The sequence below is a fragment of the Alligator sinensis genome, unplaced genomic scaffold, assembly GCF_000455745.1.
Source record: "Alligator sinensis unplaced genomic scaffold, ASM45574v1 scaffold507_1, whole genome shotgun sequence".
NCBI classification, from domain to species: Eukaryota; Metazoa; Chordata; order Crocodylia; family Alligatoridae; genus Alligator; species Alligator sinensis.
In genome coordinates, this window is record NW_005842889.1 from 492,475 (window position 1) to 520,466 (window position 27,992).

Genomic DNA, 27,992 nt, shown 5'->3' on the forward strand with positions numbered 1-27,992 from the left:
AGCAGTAGCATACAAGGCAGAAGCTACAACTGAGCTGCTAGCAAATAACAACCTAGAGAGCAGCAGCAATGGCTGCTGTTTTTGCACACTCCTGAAGTCAATACCTCAGGTTGGTTCCCTGGTTGCCTGCTTTTAATTAGGCTACCAATCTCAGGATTCAATACTTTATTGCTCAGGCTCAGGGTGGTGACCACTAGGCCTGCATATAAAATGCAGGAGAAATCATTACAATTTAATTTAAAAAATGCATTTAAACCTGGAACTTCTAAATATTTCCTCCGGTTCTAATTATGACTTTATATCACTGAGGTACTGTTTATGTATTGACTCCATAACTATATCTGAGCATCTATCCTCATGCACAAATGTAACACTAACTTGGTACTGTACCCTTGTGTATAAAAAATACCATACGCTCAGACTATGTACATATGATTGTAGAAAATACATGGAACTATTTCAGAGACTACTGCTAAGAGCTTGCATAACTGCATGAGCCAGAGGAATTTGTTTTGTGTATTATTTTACATGTTATTATTTTTACACGTTAGAAAGGTAAGGGAGTATTTACTAATATAAGTAGTTAATCTGTCATCTGGGGTGACAAGATATGCAAAAGAAAGTTCCTTTATGTAGGTATTTCCTCATTTTTTCAGGTATCGCATGGCTACATTTGCACTTAAGCAAATTTAACTCAAAAGCAACAGTCTTTTTCAGGAATCCTCATGTATATACATGCACACAATACAGAGTCTAGGTACCAGTATATTTATATGGGTATTTCATGTAAATACACAAACACCCTTCCCACTTAAATTCAGATGAAAAGGGCTCATACAGATTTCACTTATGTGCAGCAGGCAGCATATTTTAAACATGTTACTGCGCTTCCTTGTTTACTTATTTAGATTCACACATAAAGGAAGTGGTAAGACTGACTAGCTGACAAGTTTTCTGAGAAGAGACCATTTTGTACTGAGAGGAAGCAGGGGCTCTCTTGAATGCTCTTACACCATAATTCAGAAATAAGAAGTCAGTATTTAACAAAAGAAGTTCTGAGCATGTATTAGGCAAGGAGATTATTAAACTTGCTGGAAGTGGTCTCAGACAAGAAGTCTTTGCTGTTTCATCAATACTCTTGGCATGAAAATTCTGTAACCTCCTAGGAAATTAAAACTAAAATGGATTTGCGAAACATTCCTTATCGCTCAGACGTGGCTGCTTGGAACCCAGATGAACTAGCAGAGTACTTTAAAACAGTAAGTTTCACTGTGTTTTGCCCTCGAATAGTTGAAAAACAAATGACTGTAACATACTTTAAGCATGTGTGTGTGTGTGCATACACACACACACATAGATATAGTATGTATATATATAGATATAGATATAGAACCCTGGGGAATCCTTCTTGATACCTCCTCTCAACTAGACATAACATGTCTATAGATATAGATATAACATGTCTATAGATATAGATATATATGTATTACATGTTATGTCTAGTTGAGAGGAGGTATCAAGAAGGATTCCCCAGGGTTCTATCCTGGGTCTGGTATTGTTTAATATCTTCATTAATGATTTGGATGACAGGACTGAGTGTGTGCTTAGCAAATTTATGGATAACACCAAGCTTTGGGTGGAATTTCAGACACCCTGGAGGGCAAAGCTAGAATCCAGGATGACCTGGACAGACTGGAAAAATGGTACAGAATCAGTCAGATGAAACTGAACAGGGACAAGTGCAATGTCCTATACTTGGGACAGAATAACTGCATGAACAAATACAGACTTCATTACTGCAGGCTTCAGTAGTGCAGAGGCTTCAGTACTGCAGAGAAAAACCTGTGGATTACAGTAGACCATAAGCTGAATATAAAGCAACAATGCGCTCTCATTACAAAACAATCCAACAGTATCCTGGGTTTGTATAAACTAGAGTATCACTTGGAAATCAAGAAAAGGGATTCTTCCACTCTATTCAGCAATAGTGAGAGGATTTACATAACGTACTGTGCCCAGTTTTGGGCTCTGCACTGCAAGAAGGATATGGACAGTTTGAAAAGAGTCCAGCACAGGGCAACAAAATTGATCAGGACCTTGACAGACAAGACTTATGAGAAAAATTGAAAAAAGTAGGGTTACTTAGCCTGAAGAAGAGGAGCCTGAGGTGGGATGGGGTGGGAGGGAGGGGGTGAAATTTGATCACAGTCATGGAATATCAGAAGGGCGATTATAGAGAGGATGGATGTAAATGGGCTTTTCTCTGGGGCTGTAGGGGACAGGACTTGGAGCAATGACCCCAAATTGCAGCAGGGGAAATTTAGGTTGGAGATTAGGAGGAACATTTTGAGTACGGGGGTGTTCAGGCTTTGGAACAGGCTACCTAGAGAAGTCATGGAATCTCCATCCTTGGAAACGTCAAAAGCAGGTTAGACAGACAATTGGCAGAGATAGTTTAGTCAGAGACGATCCTATTTTGTGCAGGAGTCTAGCCTAGATTACCTTATGAGGTCCTTTTCAGCTCTACTTTCCTATGAGCCTACTCAGATGCACAAACGCACATTATTTAAAACAAGAGCACAATCTGTGGCACAAATAATTTCAAATGATCTTTTAGGAAATCAAAACATGCCCCATAAAAAGGCATTGTATTCTATGTTGGTCTCATGAAGACTTTTTTAAATTCTGAAAATATATATGTTAAATTAATAGCAAAGAAACTAATAGCTTCTAAAGGAAGCAAGAAAAAAATGCTTTGTAAGGATGTCTCATTTAGTTTGGTACTGTAAAAATTATACGCTTAACAGAGTAACTCTAGTTTTAAAGGTAGAAAAGTGTTAAATGTTGGTCATTTATGGTGTCTCCAGTAAGCTAATTCCTGTATCTAAATATCTTCAGTTTTAGGACCCACTATAAACTTGAGTGCATTATAAAACTGTGTTATAGCCTAGAGCTCAATTTAAAGCTATAGTACCTTGTGTTTGCTGGACTATAGGGAAAACCTGACAGGAACCCTGACACAAAGTGTTTCAGTATTTGTACTGCAATTTTCGGAAGCCTACAGAGCGTTAGATTCTTAAATTCACTAAAGATTTGCTACTCAGATCACTTATGCTCGTTTAAAAAGCCAGTCTTGAAATCCACATACCTAGCCTTTTAACGACCATAAAATGAAGCCTGCTTCTTTGTCAGGCAGCATTCCCAATTAGTTCCATAAACTTCCTTGGGACTTTCCATATGAATAAGTACTGCTCTGTCTAAGCAAGGGCAGCAGATTATTTGCCCTAGAGATTTATTCCAGTGCTTTTAGTAGATATTAATTCCCAAAGACAAACATATTTTGCTGTCTCACAACAGAACAATTCATAACTATATTTCCGCTGCTTTTTTATCAAAAAATGGAAGAAAAATTCTTGGAAGTTTTGATTCAAATAAAAAGGAGGGCAGCTTCAGGATCCAAGTGGACCTGTTCCTCACCCCAGTTCCCCCACGTATCATGTTCTCCACACTATTTCCTTAAGAGAGAGGGCCTTCCTCAGAATTCCTAGACAGAATTTTTTAGCTACAGTAGCATTTCCTGTAATGCACTAGGCCAAAGGAGTGGAAGCCTCAAACCTCTCATTGCTTATGACCTCTTTCAGCTTAGCACTCTATAAAAAAAATTATAACATAATGGGCCAAATTCACTGCTGCTTTACATTCTGTGGAATCTTCCTGGCACTGGTGAGTTTGAACAGGGATCATATGAGTAGGGAATTTGGTTCATTCATGTTAAAACTGATATCTTTTCTCTTCCACATATTTATTTCTCTATAGCTCTACAACGTTCCCTAATTTTTAATACTCAGCAGAAATATCCATCTTTGCTTCCATTTTAGCTAAGAATTACATTTACAAAAAAAAAAAAAAAAAAAAAAAATCCAAAAACTTCCGTCTGAAATTATAAACCAGATTGACCTAAATGTTTCTAAGGATTTTCAAACCATATCAGCATACCTGGTCCAGTTGCAAGTGGACACGGACTAAGCTTGAAGAAATCTGTGCCAACTTAAAGTTGGTATCATGCAAAATTCATGGTTTCAATAGCTTTCATAGGTTGTCATTTGGGAAATTGGGGCAAGTTAGAAACTAAAATGCAAAACAAGCTTCAAGTGTAGTAGCCAAGAAACACAGATGAAAATTAAAGTAAATGTTTACAGGACCTCCTGAGAAGTGAAACTGCTAACTTGTTGCAAAGCTTTAGTTTCAAGTATAGTTTTCTTCTGCTTGGCTGCATGAAAAAATATAACCAAGATCTTGAGATATTTTATATGTAATTCTAACCAAGAACTGGATTTAAATTTAGGTTCAACAGATTAATAAGGCCCCTCTATACATGCAGGTAAAGGCTCAATGGTCTCTAAGGCATGATTCATGCAATCATGCCTTCTGTCATACAACACATGCATGGCAGGAAGCACAGTTGTGGGATTGTGCATTAGATCTTATTGAGCCTTATTGCTAGTGCAGGGGGAGCCTGAACTGGCCTGCCCCTGCACTGGCAAGAAGCAAGCTCCTGTGGCTGGGAGCCACACACCCCAGTTAGGATCGCAATCTCCCTGCCCCAGAAGCTTACTTCCTCCGGGTGATTTCACCTGCCCCAGGGGTTCAGGAAACCCCTAAGGCAGGGGGAAATAGTCCCTGCAGCGATCCCCCCAGCAACAGGTGTTTCCTGCACTCCCAACCCCTAGGGATTATGGCAACCATGATCCCCAGGGCCCAGGGGTTTCACGGTAGGCATGGTACACCTCTACAGTTGAGAGCCCTATCAGCTAACAGGGCTCCCAGCCACAGAAAAGACCCTGCTACACATGCAAATTAAAGATCAGTAACAACCAGCTATAAACTAGTACACATTTTTGAGGTCTAACTTTATAAATGACTGGAGTTTTTTATTGTGTGAGAGCTACTTTGCATGTGTAGCGGGTCCCCAGGTAATTGTACAATTAATCCATTAATTACACAATACTTGTAATATGTAGAGGGGCCTAAGAAAAACATACTGGTCCATGGCATGTTATATGATGATTCACTGAAGGCTATAGTAAAAAAGCTAATTGAGTTATGCACAGAAGTGTTAAGATGTATTTGATATCTATACTAATTATTTGGCCAGTATTACCATAGTATCTGAACATCTCACAATCTTTGATGCATTTATCAATAAAACACCCCTGGAGGAATGTGAATTATAATATTGCCAGGCCCCACTACAAAAGGAAGTAGTAAATGGGATATTTACTACTCGTTTGACTCGTTTCAGAAAAAAGAGAAACATTCATGTTTGTAAATTTTAAATTTAATATTTAACAAGGAAATGGATTTTTAGTTAAAGGAAATACCTTTAGGAATATAAGTTTAAGTTCCAGGCCTCCAAATACTTCCTACCATGTGCACTACACATTTAAAGCCTTAAGCAATATCACTGTAGCCAGTGTCATGATAGTAAATGCAATGCCAAGGAGTAATTATTTGAGGAACTGAGTCCTTAAATTGTACAGAGTTTATATAATAACATGAACCCCAAAATGCTTTATAAGATCAGGGTACCACTTCTGCAAACCCTTACATATACAAGTAACTGGAAATCACTCACAGAGGTAAAAACTCTTCCATAGGTAAGTATTTTGAGTATTAGCTCTTGTAAAGGTGGTGTTACAGGCTACCTTTAAACCATGCTGAAGGCACTTAAAATAGGAGAGTCCCTGTATTAAAGGGTGTAAAGCTGTGCTAAGTACCCTCTAAGGATTTTAAGGTTACACCACTTTGTGTTATCTTTGAACTGTTCTATCTAGCCAGAGCTAGGGTATTGTTAGTCTGCTCCAGTGAGATAAAGGCCATTTACAGATGAGTTCAACATTTTCTAAATTGTGTTAACTGATTAGCATCACACAGTTTGAATCAAATTTCAATTCAAATTAAGGGTTAATGGCTGAACATTGACCATCACATCAGGGAGCACTGGCCATACACAGTCTAAACACTTAACAGCCCCTTAACAGAGGTTGGAAATAATTAGGAGATGATAATTAGCCTGCTACATTATTGCAATTATGTGCTGTCTCAGAAGCTGTAATTGACCTGATACTTAGCTGGGTGAGGTGTTATTGGCACATTTGACTTTATAAAGGTTTTACTTTTGTGTCTGATAGTCAGGGACCCAAGTACTTTTTTGCCCTGGGAAAATGTGTTAAAACCTAGATTTTCTCATTTTAAGAAGAAAAACCTGAAGAAAAACATGGGAAATGGTGGGTTTCCCAATTTGCAGGCTGGCAGAGGTTTCAAGTGGGAGGAGTGTGGTCAGGCAGGGGATGGCATACACATGTGCACATCCACACATGCATATGGCCACCCGGCAGCCTGGAGAGCAGGTCCCTGCAGATAAGTCTGGTGGTGGGGGTGTGTGGAAGATTGAGGCCCCCATCGTGAGAGAGGGAGGGGGTTGGGCAGAGCAGGGGAGGACTAGGGATAGGGCTGTATGCATGGACTTGGGGCCCAGGCCATGTGTGGCTGCAGGGCTCGTGTGGGGAGCAGGATGGGGCCATGGGTGGCTCCTTCGGGGGGTGGGAAGGGCTGGCTCCCCACCACTGTGCACTCTCCCAGGGGAGACATGGGGGGGTATGTGCCCCCCAGATATGTGCATAGTGCAGGGACAGGTGCAGACTAGCCCCTGCGGGCTTGGGGCTCCCCGTCTGTACGATCCAGTGGGCAGGACCCAGCATGGCAGGGCAGAGTAAAGTGAGGAAGTTCAGTGCTGCTGCCATGAGTTCTGCGTTGCCGTGATGAGGCACCCCTCTGCCCACAGCACTGGGGCTGGCAACATGGAGTTGTGTTCTTCATGGCTGCTGGGTGGTCAGGGTGCACCTTGCAATGGTATTACAGAGATCCCAGCAGCGGCACAGAGCTTCCCTACCCGGCCCCACTCTGCCCTGCCATGCCAGGGGGCCACAGAAGCCCTGCCTGCGGGGCCACAGAAGCCCTGGGATGGGCAGCAGGGTGGAGAGCTCAAGTCTGCAGCAGGCAGGCCACACTCACCCCCACCTTCACAGACTCTGCTCTAGGCATGCTGGCCACGGGGGAGGGGGAGCCAGGCTCCACACTCCACTCTGCTATAGCAGCTGCTGCCTCCTTCAGCTGGCAGCCAGAGTTCAGGTGCTGCTGCAGGGGCCAGGGGGCTGTGGACCCGGGTCCCTGGCCCTGTAGCTCTGGAAGCTGGAGGCCCCCTGCTGCATGGCTGGGGAGCTGTGGGTGGGGAGTGAGGAGCACCAGCAGGGCCAGGGGGTTGTGGCTTGGAAGTGAGGGGCTGGACCTGTGTCCCGGTGAGCGAAGGGGGCAGGGAGATAAAAAACAATGATAAAAAACCCAAAATCAAATGCTAAAATTTATAGGTATTTAGAATTAATTTTATTATAGTGATTGAGGCACTGGTAAGCTATCAAATTGCTTTAAAATTGTAAATATATCAATAAAACATTGTGTTCAACTGGTAACTATATATTTTAGACTAATCTAATGTACAGTAAAGTGTCACCATCTACATGTGCACTGGACTTACTGCATATTAAATTAGTCTAACATGCCATTTGCTAATACCAACACATACAGTGGTGCATTAGGTAATGCACAGCAGTGCACAGGTAGATAATGACGAGAAACAAAATTGTCACTGGTCAGCAGAAGCAGCAGGATGCCACTGCTGCCTGGCTAAGTCCTGATGTGGTGGTAGCTGTGCTGGCTGCAGGGGCAGTTGTCTCCTAATCCCATGCACATTGGGACCCATCCTGATGTGCACAGTACTAGGAGAGCTGTGCTGGCTGTAGGGGCCTCCCAGCTCTGTGCTCATCAGGACCCATCTGATGTACATGAGGGTGGAAGACAGCTGCCCCTGCAGCTGGCACAGCTCTCCTGGCCCTGTGTACATAGCGACTGGCCCCCATTCACCCTGCCAGCTCCTGGGCTGGCACCTGAGGGAGCCTGGACCCCCTACCCTGGCTACTTCAGAGGGGCACAGCAAGGCAGGAGCAGTCATGGACAAGGCTACACCCCTTGGGTGAAAATCTGTGCCTGACATGGTATATGTGTAGATGCGTTCATGGCCACATCTTATTGCACCTTGTTTTACTGCATAGTAACCTTACTGAGCATTAATTGCATATGTAGACACACCAATTGGGTATGATCCTAGCCTACGTAGCACCATACTATTGACTCGAAGGACCCCTGAAGGCCCAATCCAGTCTCCTGAACTGGGGGGCAGGCATGTGCTCCTTCCCTCAAAGGGCTAATCCTCTGCTCCAGATCCAGGCAGCTGTCCCCCAGCCAGGAGAGTATGGTAGTGGTGGGGGGGGCAGGGAGAAGAGTGGCCTTCCTCCCCAGTTTCCTCCTGTATTCTTGGATGGGAAGAGGAAAAGGGCTCCTACTGCTGAGCATGGTGAGAGCATAGAGCCCAGGGAGGCATGCTTCCACAGGGTCCACATGGAAAGGGTCCATGCTGTCACCAGAGTTAATCACCAGCAGCAGAGCCAGTGGCAGTGTGAGTAATGGAGTTCAGATAGGCATTCTTCCCTGGACTCTGTGCTCTTGCTGTGTTTAACCTCCAGAGCTCCACTCCTAGAAGAGGGATAGAGTCCTGGCTTCTGGCCACACTCTTGCTCACTAGGGCTGTGCAAAACAGCACTGTTCTATTTCGACTTGCGTTTCGACATTTCGACGGAACAGAATTTGTTTTGAATTTCATTTTGATTTGAAACCGTGGTTCCCTTTTGTTTCATTGAAACAGTGATGCTGTTTCAATGCTTTTTCAAGTTTCACCCATTGGCTATAATGGGGAAGCTCGAAACAGCCTCTCTTATCTGGCAGGCTGATCTGGGGCCTACAACCCTGGGAGGGCTGCGGGGACTGTGACAGTCCTCCCAGGGTTGGGGGTCCCCGATCTGCCTGCCAGATGAGGGATGGAACCCAGGTGCTGCTGCCTGGGACTGGTGCCAGCATGTCACTGGTCCCAGGCAGCAGTGCATGCCTTCTCTCATCTGGCAGGCAGATCTGGGGCTGCAACCCCAGGAGGGCTGTGGGTGCTGTGCAATTGGGCTCAGTTCCCTTCCCCAGCCTGATGGATCGCAGCATTGGGGAGGGAAACTGAGCAATCTGGCTTGGTTCCCTTCCACACCCCAATGGATCATAGTGCTAGGGAAGGGAACTGAGTGATCAGGCTCAGTTCCCTTCCCCAGCCCAATGGGTCATAGCGCTGGGGAGGGGAACTGAGTGATTGGGCTGAGTTCCCTTCCCCAGCCTAATCCTAGTGCTGGGGAGAGGAACTCAGCTGGATCGCTTTGAAACTCGAAACGTTTTGAAACTTTCAAAACATTTTGACTGCCCTTGTTTTGCTTCAAGGCTGTTTTGGGGCCCTTTGTTTAATTTTGATTTCACTGTTTCAAGTTTGAACTGAGTCTAAATAGTATTGAAATGATACAGCTGGCAAAATTTCTCACAGCCCTACTGCTCCCTAGGCCCTCTAGTAGAAAGTCACAGTTGTGCAGGTCACAGATGGCATTAAACCATAACCTGTGAGTGCTCTGAAACTATTTCAACACAGTCCATGGGTGCCTGGTGCCTCCTGGGTCTGTGGGGGCACCAGCTCACCAATGGAGGGGGGATCCCCCAGAGGCCAATTGCCGACCAGGGGGAGGTCCCCCAGAGGCCAATTGCTGACTGGGGGTGTGTGGGGGATGGGGAGTCTCCCAACGGCCGATCGCCAAGTCAGCAGTGAAACAGGTGAAACCGGAAGCACGCTTCTGGTTTTGCAGCTGGAGCTTCCAGGGGGTGCATGGCTGATCTCTGGGGTGCACGTGCACTTGCGTGTACCCCCTACACGTCAACAGTGACACAGCCTAACACACCACAGATTTAGAGTGGTTTAAAGATAACATGTAACAGCACCATAGCAATATATTGGTATATGGCTTAACTATGTTTCTTACAATGGATCTACATTAAGAAGTCCTTCTAGGAACTTAGTAGCTGGGTAATCCCAGCCACACAGGGCAAAATAGGTGGTTGTTCAAAGGAATTGTTATCTGAATGATTTGCTATGGTCTGGACAAACCCCTAGCCATGCAAGGATTTAGAGTTCAAAGGCAAGCAATGATCATATATGGGCCTGTTGCAATGTTCAGATAGGAAAGCTCCCTATCTGTTAAAATGAGAACAGTATTTAACCATATAAAGTGCTTCTCTCACAATATGACAGTTCTGTTCAAATATAATGTTTTGGGCACCATCTATAAATATACACCATCACTACATTATCCTCGTTCTCATCTCATCTCAAATGCTTCTTTGTCATCATGCTTACAAAATATTCAACACTGGGTAGACAGCTGGTACACACAGGTGCTGCTTTGATCACAACCATTCTTTGTTACCTTGTATTTCCTACCCCACCTGACTTTTGTACTCTCATCGATTTTCTCACTTTCTGGTTAAATTGTAAACTGTTTTGTATAGAAACTACCACAACAGCGTCTAGAACCATGCCCCAAACATTACCATGAAAGATGTCATGATGAAGAAGAAATTAAGGATGTTTACAAATAATTTATATGTTCTATTTCAGCTGTCACCGTATTCATACAACTTCTACTGTGTTCATTTGAAACTGAAGGTTTTGTTATAAGGGTGCTGAATGTTTATGGCAGCTGTCAGAATATACTTTTTCCACACTTTTCAGGGTTTGAGCATACTTCCCTGCACTGGCCTAAGAGAAACACAGTCTTCTCAGAGCATCAAGGTTTTGTCAGACAAAATTATTGGTAGTAGTGTAATGAAAGCGTGGCAACCAGGGCAGCTGCTCCAGATGCTGACTTAGGGTAAGGGGCATAAAAATTTCAGCACTACCACCCTAGCCATATGATTATGCTGGAAGCACCGCAGCAGCCAAGAGTCACTGCTGCCCCGCACGTCCAACAGCTTCAGGTACTATGGCTGCTTTATTATGCCTCTGTTATTGGAGACTCTTTAAGTGGGCATGGAAAGTAGTTGCTTCTGTTTTAAAATCTGTAAACACAATCAGTCTAGGTAGCCTTTTTGTACACAACTATATGCATGTTTGGGTATACTATTTAAGCACAGACCATGATAGGTGCAGCACAAATCTTCACTATTCAAACTGGGAGCAGAAGAACCCATTGTCTACAGTTCTGCCTGGCCTTTAGTGGTTTGTCTTGGTTGGGATTTAAAGGTTACTTTCCAATTTACACGTTCTAACCAAAATCTTTATTATAGACAAAGCAATGCACACTGCTGCATGTGCTGAAGAACTTCACCAAATACAAAGGAAACAAAACATTTCCTTGAACATGTGCACAACCACTAGTGCTTTGCTGAATTTGTGCTTTAAACCATTCTCAGATTAATTCTCAGACATTTTTTTCTTCATTCATAGTTAAAGTACAAGGACTGTGAGAAAGTTGTCAGAAAGTACAACATAAATGGACAAAGATTTTTGGTAAGTAAGACTATTCAGTATCATGAGAAAAATGTCACATGGTTTTCCTTGGGATTTGTATTGGGAGTGCTTTTTGTTGGGAGGATCTCTGCATCAGGTCTTGCCCATGTCCCATGGGGATGGGCCCCAGAAGTAACTCATTACATGGCCATATATCTACTATGCTCAGCTGCTTTCTGGCAGTGAAACTGCTGATTAAAATCCACCAAAGATTCTTCTTTGAAAACAGTACATTGAGTATCAGGAACCCAATAATAGTGCTTAGCTTACAAATGTGTTGAAACTAAAACTGAAGGTGCACAGCTTCAATATTTTCCTTTCCAGAACATAATTGCTTTTCATATATTGGCAATAATAATCTGCAGTTTATCAGATTTCCAATAGCTACCATTATACAGAATTAGGTGGTAGTGGACTGCACAAGTTAGCATTCTTTTGGAGACATATATGCCAAGGGCTTCTACTTATGTCATGATAGTTAAAAAAAAAGTATTATTTCCCCAAACAGTATGCATACTCAATGCTTTGTTAAAATCATAACAAACTAACAGATAAGATCCAAATCAGTATGGTTGCATAGGGATTAATGATTTTTACCTCCTAAGGGCCTAGCTTAATATTTTTTTTTAAATGGCAAACCATTTTTCTCATTTGTACACCTATCATGGTCTAGTCTGAATTCCAACTCGCTGATATGTAGCTTAGCATTTCTATTTTAATGAAAACTCTCTGTGGTGCAGTTTAGAAACCAGAATACCCTTGAACCCCTGTCTCCCTGGGAAGGGAAAAAAAAGACAGCAGAATTTCCAAGCCAAAACTGATTCTACACTTCTGTAAATGCCCACATAAAAAAGACAGTAATATAGAAAGGAAGCTATTCTGCCTATTGATCAAACAACCTACAGAATCTAAACCCCCATTACTTTTGAATATCTGTTACTACCATAAACATAGGGATTATTTAATCAGGAAATCTACAATCTCTAGAAATGGTAGTATCCCTTGTGGTGATATTTTTATTTGAGAGAGAGAAACAATAGAGATTTGACAGCAGGATCTAACTGTCATTGACTATCTTCTAGAGAAAAGTTTATACTCAAGATATCATACATTTCTAAACAAATTGTTGGCAGCCTCTACTTCAGGGGCAGGCAATTATGTTGGCTGGACGGCCACTTATGAGTTCTGGTGAGCTGTTGAGCCCCACCCTTGGCAGTTGCCCTCCCTCCTGGTTGCCACCTTGGGACCAAAAGTCCTGCCCCTAACTCCTGACCTTTGTCATCACAAGTCCCTCCCCATGCTCCCCAGAAGTACTCCTTTTGGGAGGGGTGGGTTGCCATCTTGGAACCAGGAAAAAAAACAAATCATACACTAAAAGTCAAACACCTACTATAACATATTTTTAATTTCATTACAAAAAATATTTGCCATAATTTGTGTTTGTATAGCGGCTATACAGATGATTGCATAGTAGCTCAAAATAGTCTTACTTTTGTATATTGTGTGTGAGAGATGTGGGGATGGGGGGTGTATGGTGGTGTGTAGGGGGTTGTGAGGTGGTGTGGCTGTGTGGGCGGAAAATAGGGTATCTTGGGGGGTTTATATGAGGGAGGGTTGTGGGAGCAGGGTGTGGGTGTGTGAGGTTTGTGGGATGTGAGGGAGGGTGGGGGGCTGTGGGGACCCTCCTCAGCTCCTCCATGGCATACAGCCCCCACTGGTAGCAGCAGCAGCAGGTGTGGACACTCAAGGCTCCAGCTACCACTGCACATGGGGGTGAGGAGTGCAGCCTTGCTGTCCACCTCTATCACAGGGGTTCCTCGCGTGCATGTGCAGCTCCATGCTGTGCAGGTCCCAGGTCTGCAGGGAAGCAGGGGTTGGGGCTCCCCTCCACTTCTACCAGAGTCCCAGGACCTCCACAGTGGTGGGGAGGAGGGGTGGGAAAAGGCAGCCAGCTTCTGTCCGGAGCTTCCCTTGGAGCTTCCCGCGAGTGCAGAAGCTGAGCATGCGTGTGGGGAGCTCCCACAATAGAAGCAGCCCTGCCAGGCTGCACTCCTCGCCAAAATGTGCAGCACTGGTCAAAGCTGTGCACTGCTGGGCGCCATCACCTGCACTGGGCATGAGCACCCTGAGCACCCATTGCCTACTGCTGCTGCTGGGAGTGAGGGCTACGTGCCATGGAGGGAGTGTGTGGGGGGGTCCCTACACCCCCCTCACACTTACACCCTGCCGAGATGAGCTCCACACTGCTGCCAGACCCCTGGGTGTGGACTCTGTGCTGCCACCAGCCACAGCCCCATTCTTCCTGCCCCCACTTTGATTCCATTAAAGTATTCAGTCAAAGGATAACTAAAAATCCTGTATTTAAAGAAATACTTTTGCAATAAAGACTTATATTTTGTAGGTTTCAGCTAGTATTGCATAAATCTCCCTGGTTTCAGAATTTGTTGCAAGCATACAACTCCTACCGCAAGCAAAGCTCAGCCTTCTTAAGGGTTTCACATTGAAACTGTGCAAACTTCACATCTTCACATGAGTTTGCTGTGTAACCACAAGAAACGTCACATTAATTTAGCTTGGAGCTTTAAAATTTGTTCAAATTTCAGATTCATAGCAAAACTAAATGGTGTAAGCCCATGTGGAGCAAATTGGGGTGAACCCCTGAGGACCTAAACAACCAGGTGTAGTACATCTCTACCTCCCAAAACCAAGCATGGCTCTTTGTTTAGCACGCTGATTTATTGCTAGTAAAATGTGTGACTGATTTAAAAAGTGTTAAAAAAGGCATTTCCTATTCTTCAGCATTCTTTGGAAGAAGCAGAAAGTTCATATATTGCCAGAAGGAATGCCATAGACCTTCACTCGCTATGTGAATTGAGCCCACAAAGATGGGGGTACCATCTAAAACAGGGGTGGGCAATTATTTCAGCTGGCAGCCCACTTAATGAATGTTGGTAAGCTGTTGAGGGCCACATGCATACATTTTTTTTAAGAGATCATTTTAACAAATTATAGTTAAAAACCAAATCATATACTAAAAATCAAACATCTACTATTAACATATTTTACAAAAAATATTTTTGCCCTGATTTATGTTTTTTTGAGTAGTATATATAGAGGTGAATGCATAATAGCTCAGAATAGTCTTACTTTTGTATATTGTATGTGGGGGTGTGTGTGGTGGAGGATATATGTGTGTTTGTGCAGGGGGTTGGGGTGTGTGGGGGGGTTGTGTGGTGTGTGTGTATGTGTTTTGGGGGAGGTGGGAGGTGGGGTGTGGTGGGGTGTGCATGTGTGGGAGGAGCTACCCACATGCTAGGTACTGGGAGCTAGCCAGGGTGGAGGGAGAGAGGAAAGGAGGGGGATCTAGGGGGTGCATGCAGCAGAGCTCATCTGTGCAGTGCAGGTGCAAATGTGGTCCACCTTCCCCCATCTGGCTCATGACTGCCCCCGTGGTGCTCTGCATGGGGCTGAGCCCCACCTGCTCCTGCCCGAGGTATCCCATAGTGTGCTTCTGCTCACACCCACCCCCAGCCCAGGTCAGTGCACGCAGCTTCCCAGCAGAGGTGTTTTCAGTGTAGCCTTTCAGGTACTGCTCAACTTCCGCTACCTCAAGTGGTTCCTCCTCCTCCGTCTGCCCCTACTGCACCACTCCAGGCAGTGGGTAATAATAGGAAATGGCAGCGATGGCTATGGGGACATGTGCTAGGGACCACATGCCCAGCCAGGCAGGGGGGAGGAGGGGAAACTTCAGTCAGGCAGCTCCTGCCCCAGTGCATGGGGCTCCCACTCCAGCTCCTGGCTGCCTTCCACTCACTTGACTGCTCACAAGTGCCTGCTCATTGTGCCTGGTGGGCAGAATGGGTGGAAAGCAACCACAAGCCAGAGCTAGAGTCCTATATGCTGGGGCAGGAGCTGTCAGGTTGCACCTTCTTCCTGCACCCCACATGGCCACTGCTGCTTCCCATCATTACCTCTTGTCCAGAGCAGTGCAGCATGGGCAGGAGGAGGAGTTGCAGGGGAGTTGAGCAGTATCCGGGAAGCTGCAGCCTCACTGGGAACAGCTCCATTGGGAAGCTATGCATGCTGGCCAGGGGCTGGGGCTGGGACTGAGGCCAGCAGGGGCCACAGGCATGAGCACAGTGTGGGTTGCTCCTGGATGGATACAATCAATTGTGGGCATTTGCCTGTGGGCCAGATCCAATCAGTTGGTGGGCTGCATCCAGCCTGCTGGCGGTATTTTGCCCACCCCAATCTAAAATGGTATTTAGCTTTTTATATTTTAATATTAAATATGCTGGAGATTAATGAAACCAGCACACTGCCCAGGTATATCACTGACTGAGGACCAACCTCCAGCAAACAAGAGACAAGAAGGGAGAGGAAAGGAAAAAATAAACATGATTTAGTATTAAAATGCTTATTTTTGTTTTGAGTTGAGTTGCCTGTATAAGCCCGGGGGGTAATTTGGAAGTAGTTTCCAGTATGTTTGTAATTTTTTTCTTTGCCCTATGTTAGCTTTGCAGTGTTCAGGGAGGGTTTTTATTTCATGTTCTTAGGTTCATCAGGCTCAGGTGTGGGGTGAGGCACCATTTTAAATCACAAACAAAGTAACAACAGATGGTCAATTCAGCAAAGCACCGGCACAGACACTATTCAACAAATTACCTAAGCACATGCCTAACTTTGAGCATTCACATAGATGTGCCGATTTCATAAAATACTTAAAAGTTTGGCACAATAATATTCTTAAATTTAGTTTCTAAGCACTGAACAGAAACTTAAATACATATCTGCTCTGTATTAGTTTCTTGCCTACAGAACAAACTATTAACTATAACTTATTTAAAGCTTCCGTAATTCATAAGCTGTTTCACAGACAAGTTTGTAAAAAACTATTGTGTTTCTTTTTCAGAACATGTCTGAAAATGATATTCAGAAATTTCCCAAACTGCGAGTGCCGTAAGTAAAATTCAAAACAGTTACCCTCTTTCAAAACAGATATTAAACTGAAAGGATTGGAAATATACCATCATTTATTCTGAACAATATGCCCCCAAATAAAACATTCACTTTGTTTTCAGAAGGCAGAATGTAGAAAGAAAGATTTTTTTTCCAGAGTCACAGCTGACTGCATAACAGAGTAACCTGTTCCTTTAGAACATAGCGTGTCCAGGAAGCGTGGCATCCCAGGACACAACCTTAGGCCCCAGTTCCTTGCAAGAGTAATAGTTAGATTATTACTTCTCTACTGTTTCTGATTCTTAAATAATTCCTGTAAATAAGATGTTGTTCCCAAAGTACAAGCCTCATCAAGATATTACCAACAGTGCACTTGCTCTTCAAGCACAACCGACAGTGCTTAGTCACTAGCTATGGCTGTTAGCAGGTTAATGCAGGACTCCACCCCTTCAGCTTTCTGAGCCAGCACAAGTGGCACCCATCTTGGTATCTGCATGGCAAAAACAGTCTCCAGGCTTGCTTCTTTCCCCTTGCCCATGGCAGGGGGTTGGACTTCATGATCTGCTCAGGTCCCTTCCAACCCTACCAACTATGAAACAGTTTCCCCTCTTAATACATGCATACCTGTTATGTGTGGCTGATTAGGGTGTAAAATTGCATATGCATGCAAGAAAATATGGTAACTCATAGATAAGCATGAGGTTTTAAAATTATATTTTTATTAGAAAAAAGGTATCAATGAATTCTGCTGTTTGTAGAATTTAACTATGAAAAATAAATGGTTCTATTGTGAAAAATAAATTATTCTATTGAGACTGTTATGTAAGATACCTCCTTTTTTTAGTTTGATAAAATAGTTTTGTTATTTGATCATTTTTTCCTCTCTCACTGTTTTGATCACCTTGGCTTGCATTCTTTTTGTTTTTCTTATTTTACTTTACTGAGGATGTTTGCAAAGGGGTTATTCTTTTCAAAGTCTATATCACAACACTATGCAGTAAGACAGAGTTTAAAAAAACCACTCAGTGTAGACAAAGATATATGACTGTCTTATGTGAATAATGTATAGTCCATTGGTTCTGAGAGGGTAAATTATGTCAGTTGTGTTTTCTTTGCCCATTTTTCTCATTGTGTTTAGTGTGGCTACTTTCTGCTGCTCACAAAGGTGTTAAGAACTAGAAACCCTGCAAAAGAACTCTAAAGCTCTGTACTCAGCTTGGAAAATTGAATAAAGATGATGATGATGATGAAAAAGTCAAAATAAATCTAACAGAAAACAAATGTATGTTTAAATACATCATTCTACACGACCCATTCTAATTCATCCCTTCACTCATACATCTTTTTTTTCTCCATTTAGATCACAAGTCTGTTATGGCCTTGCCATCTTACCTGACTGTTCACTGTATAATAAAATATAGAAATAATAAGATATTAGAATAATAATCCCAAAGTGTTCTTTTGACAAACACACAGAGAAAAGCTAAAGGAGACAAATATGTTCTAGCCATATTAATGCTAGAGCAAGTGTGTTAGGTCATTGTCAATTCTGATTGTCCATCAAACAGGCTATAAAGTTTCTTTTCTGGGTTCAGTAACATATCAAAAAGGGACAGGAATCATTTCCTACCTTTTAAGTCATGAAAAAAAATCAAAAAGAAGACTGAGTCATCTAGCTATTTCAGCTCCATTATTGTTATAAATATGCTCCCTGAACCCCACTGACATAGTGTGCAAGTGTTTAATGGTTTTCAACGTGTTTATTTTCAAGTGAAGTCAACCACTGATACACAGAGAGCTGTGTACTATGCTAAGTGTCTCAAAGGAATCATGAGGTAGATGAGGGAATTGAAACTGGGTCTCTCAGAACATTGATTTAATTATTAGACTATCCTTTCTCCAAACCTACCTGGTTTTTGTTGGGGTTTTTTTTTTTAACAAAATGCCCCCAGGATCAGTACAAGCCAGAGATAAATGCATCAGCAGTCAGAGGATAGGTAGAAGTTAATCCCATGCAAAGAATCGTCTTGGATGTTAATTTTTTTTTCCCACACACCAATTTTAGGCAGTCATCGCTCAGTTCAAAAGGATTCTTCATTTCTTCAATATGTGTTTCATAAAGCATAAGAACATACAATACAGTATTGCTAGCAAGCACTTGAAACTGATCTTAATGAATGGTATTGTCTTGAGAGAGATGATTCAGGGACTTCAGCTGTGTAGGTCATCTCAGAAAGAAAGAAGAGTGTATATAACTATGCCAGTTTATAGAATCATGGAATCATAGAAAATTAAGGTTAGATGAGACCTCAGGACGTCATCTAGTATTCTAGTCCAATCCCCTGCTCAAAGCAGGACCATTCCCAACTAGATCATCCCAGCCAAGGCTTTCTATAGCCAGGTCTTAAAAACCTCTAAGGATGGAGTGTCCACAACCTCACTGGGTAACTAGTTCCAGTGTTTTATTAACTTTCTAGTGAGAAAGTTTTTCTTAATAGCTAACCTAAACTTCCCTTGCTGCAGCTTGAGACCATTGCTCCTTGTTCTGTTGTCTTCCACCATTGAAAACTGTCCAGCTCCATCCTCTTTAGAACCACCCGTTAGGTACAGTTGAAGCCTGCTATTAACTCCCCCCTCAGTCTTCTCTTCTCCGGAATTAATATGCCCAGTTCCCTCATCCTCTCCTTATAAGGCATGTGCCCAAACCCCTTAACCATTTTTGTTGCTACCCACTGAATTCTCTCCAATTTGTCCACATTCTTTCTGGGCGGCGGGGGGGAGGTGGGAAGGACGGACTGGATACAGTACTCCTGATGTGGCCTCAACCAGTGCAGAATAGAGGGAAATAATCACTTGCCCAGTCTGCTGGCAATGCTCCAACTAATGAAGCCCAGTATGCTGTTAGCCTTCTTCACAACAAGGGCATGCTGTTGGCTCATATTCAGCTTAATGTCCATTGTAACCCCAAATCCTTTTCAGCAGAGCTTCTGCTTAGCCAGTTGATCCTCTGCCTGTAGTGGTGCATGGGATTTTTCTGTCCTATGTGCAGGGCTTTGCACTTGTCCTTATTGAAGCTCATGAGATCTTTTTTGGTTCAATCCTCCACTTCCTCTAGGTCTTTCTGAATCCTAACCCTATCCTTCAGTATATCTACTACTACCCCCCGCCCCAACAGTTTGGTGTCATCTGGAACTTGCTGAGGGTGCACTCTGTCCCATCTTTTCTATGATTCTATCATCTTGCAAGGTCACTAATGAAAATATTGAACAAACCAGGCTCCAGGACTGACCACTGCGGCACTCCACTTGATACTAGCTGACAATTAGACAATGAGCCATTAACTACTACCCTCTGAGCCTGATGATCCAGCCAGTTTTCTAGCCAGTTTAAGTCAATTCATCCAACCTATACTTCTTTAGCTTGCTTGCGAGACTGTTTTCAGAGACCATATCAAAAGCCTTGTAAAGTTAAGGTATATCATGTCTAGTGCTCTCCCTGCATCCACAGAGTCAATCATCAGATCATAGAAGGCAATCAAGTTGGCCAGGCATGACTTGCCCTTGGTGAATCTATCCTGACTGTTCTTAATGACCTTCTTCTCCTCCAAGTGCTAAAACACAGATTTCTTGAGGACCTGCTATATGATTGGTATACAAGAGCCAGACTGCACTGACATATAAATGAATGTTTACATGCTAAACTAAAAATTGTGGAATGAAGGTAGCCAGGGTACTCAGTCATGTATATAAAACAGTTTGATTCCAAAAATATTACATTTAGTTAATTCTTCCAAGTTAAACAAGCTTACCTCTCATACTGCGAATCTCCTTAGTGTGGTTTTCCCAAGACAGAAAGCTATATCCCACTGTGCTGTTCTTATATTTGAACAATGATACTCATGATTATACTGAGTTTGGAAGTCTCCAAAGGGTTAAGGGAAACAATGTAAAACTAGATAATGGTGCTTACCAGAGGGACAAGGCTAGTTCTCAACATTGTAATGAAGCTTATGAGTTGCTTGTTTTTTATATTAATATTCATTGGATTTAATTGTTCAAAACCTCTTTGTTCTGAGTAAAAGCACTGGGAATTTTGTTAACACATTTCACAGAACTAGAATCAAACCCTAATCATTCAGACCACAATTGAAATCCAACTCTCATTAAGATTATTTCTTTTTCTACAGACAGAATTTTTTATTAGCATCCTAAAATTAGGTGCCAATTTGCCTCATCACTTTGTTAACCTTGCATTTTTTTGCTAGCCTACAGACTTGTAGGCTGACTGCTAAAAGTGAGCTAGTTTCTCTTGTAGTATGTATTGAGGTAGCTCTTTTAACATTAAGCTGAGGTTGCTTTGCACCAGCTGGAAACATGGCCTAGCATTTTGAACCGTACTAAGTTTATTAACCACAGGCCACATCCATGAGCTGATCTTGTGGTTTTTTCTAAATACACTTGTGAGAGGGAACTTGTGTGATCAAGGTTTACAAATAATGAAGACATTACTTTTGGATATTTCTCTAATTTTTTTGCAGAAACTACTGAAGTGACTTATTTGATCATGGAAATCTTTTTCTGAGTACGATGCACATTTGTTTTAAACTGGTTATAAAATCACTCTATTATTTCAAAGAAAGACTTCTACCAGTTGTGTCAAAATCACATATTCATCTGCCATTTTGTCTGTCTTCAAATATAAAAATGAATCTTGTTAATGTAATTATGAAAGCTTAACTATTTACTAAATATATACATGAATTTGTATGAAAACTATTGCAATGTACTGGTAGTATGTTTGAAAACTACCTTTGAATACTACCTTTTGATGGAGTTAAATTACTCACCTGTACATCATAGCCCCTATTCTGTTAATAGAAACTCTGCTTTAAAGTTGTAGTGGTCTGTGAGGTCTGAAGTACAGCCACAGTTCTGTCCACAGTCATTTTACATTCCCAGTGTTCAGTGTAAAGAGAACAATATACCATACTTTCTTGCATACAGCATGCCCCAGAATATAAAACATACTTTGGTTTTGAAAGGCAAAATAAAGAAAAACAGATTTTCCCAGGGTTATGGTTGCATAGAGCAGGGAGAGGGCCTAAACTTCAGCTGATTCACCCTCCCTTTTCTGCTTAACTAAAACTGAAACCCTAAATGCTACTGAAGATGGTCTCCATCCATCTATGATTTCGAAGAGCACTAAAGGATCTCCAAGGCTATGAAACAGGAGACCAGGGGCAGCTATCTGATAGCAAAATTGCCCTAAGGAAGGTTACCTCATTTAGTGGAACATCAAGACTATTAGAAAGGAGAAATGATTGTTATGATCTCTAGTGAAGAACAATGAGATGTTAAGTCAACTGACTCCCTTAGCTGCCTGAATAGTCATGTAACAACTGCTGCACAGTGGAGCAGGAATCAAAGCAGGGTGCTTCTATTCCAGTCAGAAAAACTTTTCCCCCTCTTAATACATACCCCCCAATTTTGGGGGAACTATTTTTGGGGGAAAGATGCAGGTTGTATGGAAGAAAATATGGTACCTGAGGTGGCAAAGGATTTGTTAGAATATTCAGCTGCAATATTCTGATATCATACAGCAGACTGATAAGGGAGGTACTACTTTTGCTATGGATAAAACAATGTACATGCAGGAAGCTGAGAGAAGTTTCCAACACAGAGTTTTACAAATTCCTGGCAGAGAATCCTATGGCACAATACAAGGAGGAACTAGATAAACTTTTAAAGAATATACCTTGGGAAACACAGGACAAGATTACTGCTTCCACCTCCCAGGAGTTCAGGCCAGCAACTTTGGCTTATTGCCCAAAATCCACAAACCTGGCACCCCATGACACCCCATTGTTTCTGGCACTGGAACCATCATGGAGGGCTTTCTGGCTATATGGGCTCTATCCTGTTGCCAAATACCAGTGGTTCTCAAACTTTTTTGTACCAGGACCCATTTGTAAACATTGATGGGTAGTCTTGACCCACTAAATAATTTAATTAGAAAACAGTCCCCTGGCCCTGTTAGTGCTCCTCACTCCAAACTGGCTGACCCCACACCTCCAGGCCCCAGCTTCTCAGTGTGTGGGGCAGGAGGTGGGTGTGTAGGGCAGGGTGGATGTGTGTGGGGTAGGGGGGCCCCAACCAGTCCCAGCCAGGTGCTTGCAGGTTGAAACTCTGCCAGCAAAACTCATAATTTCCCAAGTTTTTCTCCTTTAAAGGAGAATCCATTTTTAAAGTTTGTTTGCAACTCTTTTACATATTCTTGCAACCCACTTTTGGGTTGCAGCTCGCTGGTTGAGAAATGCTGCCATATGCCATTGGAGCTTCCAGCTATTTGAAAGACAAGGCAGCTTTCTTAAAAGTAACTGGCATCCATTAACACGCTTCTAGCTAAAACCATATTAGAATACATGGATGTCAGTATATACACCAGTATCTCCCACGAGACTGGATTGCAAGCCATAAAGAACATTTATCCCAGATGAGGAAACTGCTTCCATTTCCATCGTATTCTCCCACTTTCTTCTCTCACACAACTATTTCAAGTTTGGGGTCTCCCAGTATCTAGAAACAAATGGCACTGCCACAGGCACACATATGGACTCCCAATATGTCAATATATTTATGACAAAACTTAAAGTCCATTACCTCTGCAGCTGCCCTCTCAGCTTCCTAATACATCAGTGTACATCAGTGACATATTCATTGTATAGTCACATGGGAAGGAATCTCTAGAGAAATTTCATCAGGGCTTTAATAACTTCCACCCCCTACATCCACCTAACCAGAATACTCCACCCAGCAAATTCATTTCCTAGGCACTAGAGCAGGGGTGGGCAAAATGGCAGATCCAGATGAAAGCCGGATTCCATTTTCCAGCAGCCCCTGCCTGCATGGCTGGAACCAGTCTCCATGGAAACCCCAGCTGCAGCTGCACTGTGATAGTGCAAGGCTGGGGTTGCCATGGAAACCAGGCCTAGCCATGCTGGCAGGGTATGTGGCAAGGCAGGCCAGGAGGCTGCTTCAGAGCCACTGAAATCTCACAGCGGGGGCAGCTTGGTTGGGGTCAGGACAAAGCCATGATCTGCAGGCTGTATGCTCCAGGCAGGGGCACACAGGCAGCAGATCACGGCTCTGCCCCACCTCGGGACCAGGCTGTCACTGCTGCAAGGAGCCAGGGCAGAGCCGCAATCTGCAACCTGCATGTCCCTGCCCAGAGCACAGACTGCAGATTGCAGCTGTGACCTGGACCCAAACCAAGCTGCCCCCACCACAAGATCCCCATGGCTCTGGAGCAACCCCCTGCCCTGCTGGGCACCCTGCCAGTGCAGCTGGGGCTGGTCTCCATGGCAACCCCAGCCTTGCACTATCACAGCCCAGCTGCATCTGGGGTCTCCAGGGAGACCGGCCCCAGCTATGCAGGCACAGGCAGCTGGGAAATGGAGTCCACTGCTGGTTGGATCTAGCCCACAGGCCAGACTTTTCCCACCCCTGCACTACAGGGAAGGTTTGCAATGGCCACATTGCCATCACATTGTATCAGAACACAAATGACCACCATAGCTACCTTCATGCCACCAGCTTTCATCCCAAGCACACCACTAGATCCGTTGTCTACAGACAAGCTCCACATTACAGCCATATCTTCTCTGATTACACTAACTGGGATGTACACCTTTAGGGACTGAAGGAGGGATTTCTAAAATTATAATAAAATCCCAAATGTGTAGTCACTCAAATCAACAAAGTCAGATACAGACCTCATTTCTATATACTACAATACCAACCCCAAGACAAGGACAGAGTCCCTCTGGTTATTTTACAACCTACAGCCCCCATCTTGAACACCTTAGACCATTAATGTCTTCCAACCCCTCCTGGGAAAGAATGACAATCTCAGGGTAGCCACGTAGGGCAAACCTGTCTTCGCTCATAGGCAACCCTCCAACCTCAATTGCTATCTTTTAAGCAACAGGCTACCTAGCTCCCCGTCTCATCAGGGTACCAGGCCTTACAATGAACCCAGATGCTTGTTGTGCCGCCACATCAATATAGACCACATCATCATTGCTGAGCTAAATAACATGGAATACAACTTCCAAGGTTAATTCACCTGCAACTCTAGCAATATCATATACACTATCACTTGCCATCACAGTGCCCCTCCTGTCTACACTAGCCAGGCAGGAAAGTAACTGTGTGTGCTAATTAATGAACACCAATCTGAAATCAGGTCCAGGAAGTCATAAAGGCCTGTAGCAGAACACTTTAACCTCTGGGGCATTCCATCACTAACCTCAGAATAACTATGCTTGGGCAGAAAACCTTTAAAAACTAACTTGAACAGGAAGATGAGGAACAAGAAATCATCCACAGATTTGATTTGTTAAATACAGCTTAAATGGGAACTATGGGTTCTTATCTCATTACCTGGATTAGCTTTTGTGATCCCTTTGTCCCTATGGGTTCTTTCATGTTTGCCTCTCTCAACACTGCCTCCCACACCCTCCTACCTTCCTGCTTTTTGGATTCAGATCACTCTCTTCATTCTATACACTACTGCATGCTTGTTCTTCTGCAGTATCTGATGAAGTTAGCCTCACTTTAAGACAGTTTATGTTAATTTAGTTAGTCTATAAGGTGCAGATCTACCCTGCCTTCTAGTATAATACAGGACATCTTGCCAGCCTTGTTTTATTTCTGGCTGGTGTATTGTAGGGAAGAGGATGCAGATGTTTACTCCTAGAGGATCTTCATGGAAACTATTTTTGGCTGAGTGATCACTAAATTGTCTGGCCCATCCTACTCAGAGCTGCTATCTCCTCATTGTTGATGGTGGCTTGGCCAGCACCCAAAACCGCTTGGATGGATGATAGGGTGTGACAGTGCTGTGTTTACTAGAATATAAAACTAGGTTTTTTCTCTCAATCAGCACTAGGGAAAAAGCCTTTCATCTTATATTTGCGTACAAGGATTCAATGATTCCTGTTTCTTCATTAGCCTTAAATATTTGGCAAACATCACAAAATGGAGCTGCAAACAGTTCATCCAGAATCTTTGTTGCCCCTTCTCTCAGCCTGTTGCATATGATTAGTGTGGCCCCACCCTTTCGGACTAGGTTGCCCTGTGCCTCATCTATGTACAAATTTTTGCAGGATCCCAGGGTTCCTGAAACAATATCCAGTTCCAGTCATGAGCAGAGGGCTAATTAGTACATGAATCCTTTGTGGGGTGTATCTGGAGTGCACACACATACTGAGCACTGCTGAGCTGTAGGGTCATGATGGCTTGAAATGCTGTTGACTCTGCAATGACCCAGCCCAATTAAGTAAATTGTAAATCATGGGTTTTGTACTAATACTGCACATAGTTTATACCATATATAAGTAGGTGCCAAAGTGCTACTTAAAAGTGTTTTTATGCAGTGTTAAATCTTCCTGCAGTTTCAAAAAAGATAAAATGTACCAATTCAGGATTAATTAAGTTGATACTATATGCAAATTACTACATCTATGTTTATTTCAAGGTCTTTTTTTCAAATTTGTGCATCTCTTCTATGTGCTAAGGGAAAGTATGGTATGACAGTAAGGATGTGGCAAAGAAGTTGGCAGGGCAGAGAGCAAAGGGGCTACCTGTTCCCCCATATGTTTTTTCTCTACTGTAGCAGTGGGAGGGGGACAAATTCAAGACAAACCTTCAATTCTATACCTGGAAAATTGTATCAATAATGAGGAATGGCATAATGGGACTGTACATTGGCAACACATAGGGGATGTATGTGGGTGCACATGCACCCCCTGAGATTGGTGGTGCACCCCCTGAGAGAAGCACTGCCAATGCTGCCGACAATCACTGGTGGTCACCGCAGCTGCCTGCAGAAGCTCCCTGCTCGCTGTCGCCACACCTCGGCCTGCAGGCAGTCACCGTGCCCTCCCAGCCTCCGGGGGCATGTGTTATTCATGGGACTGTTAATAGATTACCTAGCCTGCTGGTTTCTGTAGGGAGATTTTACTCCCTGTGGAGATTGTCAGTCAGTCCTCTCAAACCAAGGGCAGGCAAAATTTGGCCTGTAGGCCACATCCAGCCCACCAAGCATTTTCATCTGGCCTACAGCACCCACCAACAAATTGTGCCCTGCCCAGCCGTTCCACCTACAAGGGGCAGAGCAAAGCACATTAGCAGTAGAGGAAGAGTGGCAATTTATCGGTTGGATTACCTCTTATGTCACTCTGGTGTCACTTAAGACCTGTTAATATGGCAATGGCTATAGCCTATATAACCCTAAAAGTTAGCTAAACAATCATTAATAATTTAGCTGAGTTGTAACCTATTTAAAAAAAAATATCATATGATTTTAAGTAAAATGTGCAATTTCATTATTCCATTCTGAGTTAGATGTTACATTTCTTAAGAGACCCATTTTAAATAATTAAAAGTAAAATATATTAGATACTATAGAAAATATATTTAAATATTTTAAACAAAACTTTTTTATTTTGTAAATTCTCAGAAAATTGCATTTTGTGTTCAAAGAGCAAGTTCTGTAAATGTGTGAGCATGTGGGAAGGGAAATATTCTCCATTTTATGGAGAATGCTGCAAGATGCCGCATTTCTGGTTAAGTGTAAAATGGAACTCAACTTTAATCATGCTTCTATAAATTCAGTAGAACAAGTACAGAACCTATTCACAGCATAAATTAACAATCACAAAAGCAGTACCACCAATTTTTATGCTAATCTGTTTTATTTTTGCTAAACTGTATCTCTGTACTGATACATCATAATCCATGCTGTTTCTTCAGCAAATGTAAATGAACCCATCATAATATTTTCCAGCACTTTCAGAAAACTTGGTTATATAACGTGGTCAGAATATAAACAGCAATCTCAACAGCTACATACTGCTAAATCTGTCAAGTAGAATCTGTTTCCCAGGGCTGGAGTGCAATACAGGCAGAAATAGACTACAGTCTCTACACCATTAAAAGGTTGCATCACTTGAGGGAAGGATTTTTCATCAGTATCCCTCATTCATCTTCCCTCTCTGCCACCATTTCTATCAGGACTTTCCTTGTGCCTTTAACATTTGAAGTTAAACAAACAAAGCCAGTGTGAGAATATCTTTTTTAAACTTCTTGACAACCTGCCAGTTTTCAAATGAGGAGCTGGTGAAGGAAGCAGAGAGAGAGATGGCTATGAGTAACATTTTCTGCAAATGTTGTTGCATCGTCTTATCCTGTCCTATCACTCATTCCTCCATCTCACAAAGCAATGTGGTTTAGAGACTTCCTTCCTTCCTTACCTAGTTTAAGACTATGTTATCTCAGTGAACAAATGTTCTGTAAAACATTTATTGCTAAAGGCACATACTTCTAAGCAAAGATTGCATTCTTTTTTTAATATCATACCCTCAAACTCTTGGCCTCAAGCATTTTAAACACTGATGAAGCAAAGGTGGTTTGTGGATATTAGATGTAGG

General features: G+C 42.9%; 1 protein-coding gene across 1 annotated transcript in view; it reads left to right on the forward strand.

Moving 5' to 3' along the window:
* The first annotated feature begins 974 nt into the window (after positions 1-974).
* The window catches only part of LCP2 (lymphocyte cytosolic protein 2), a 57,097-nt gene continuing 30,079 nt past the window's right edge, over positions 975-27,992 (forward strand). Inside the window, exons 1-3 of the mRNA XM_006035911.2 lie at positions 975-1,259; positions 11,480-11,542; positions 16,455-16,501. Of these exons, the coding sequence (XP_006035973.1) occupies positions 1,182-1,259; positions 11,480-11,542; positions 16,455-16,501 (188 nt within the window). The 5' untranslated portion in view covers positions 975-1,181. The remainder of the gene's footprint in view (positions 1,260-11,479; positions 11,543-16,454; positions 16,502-27,992) is intronic.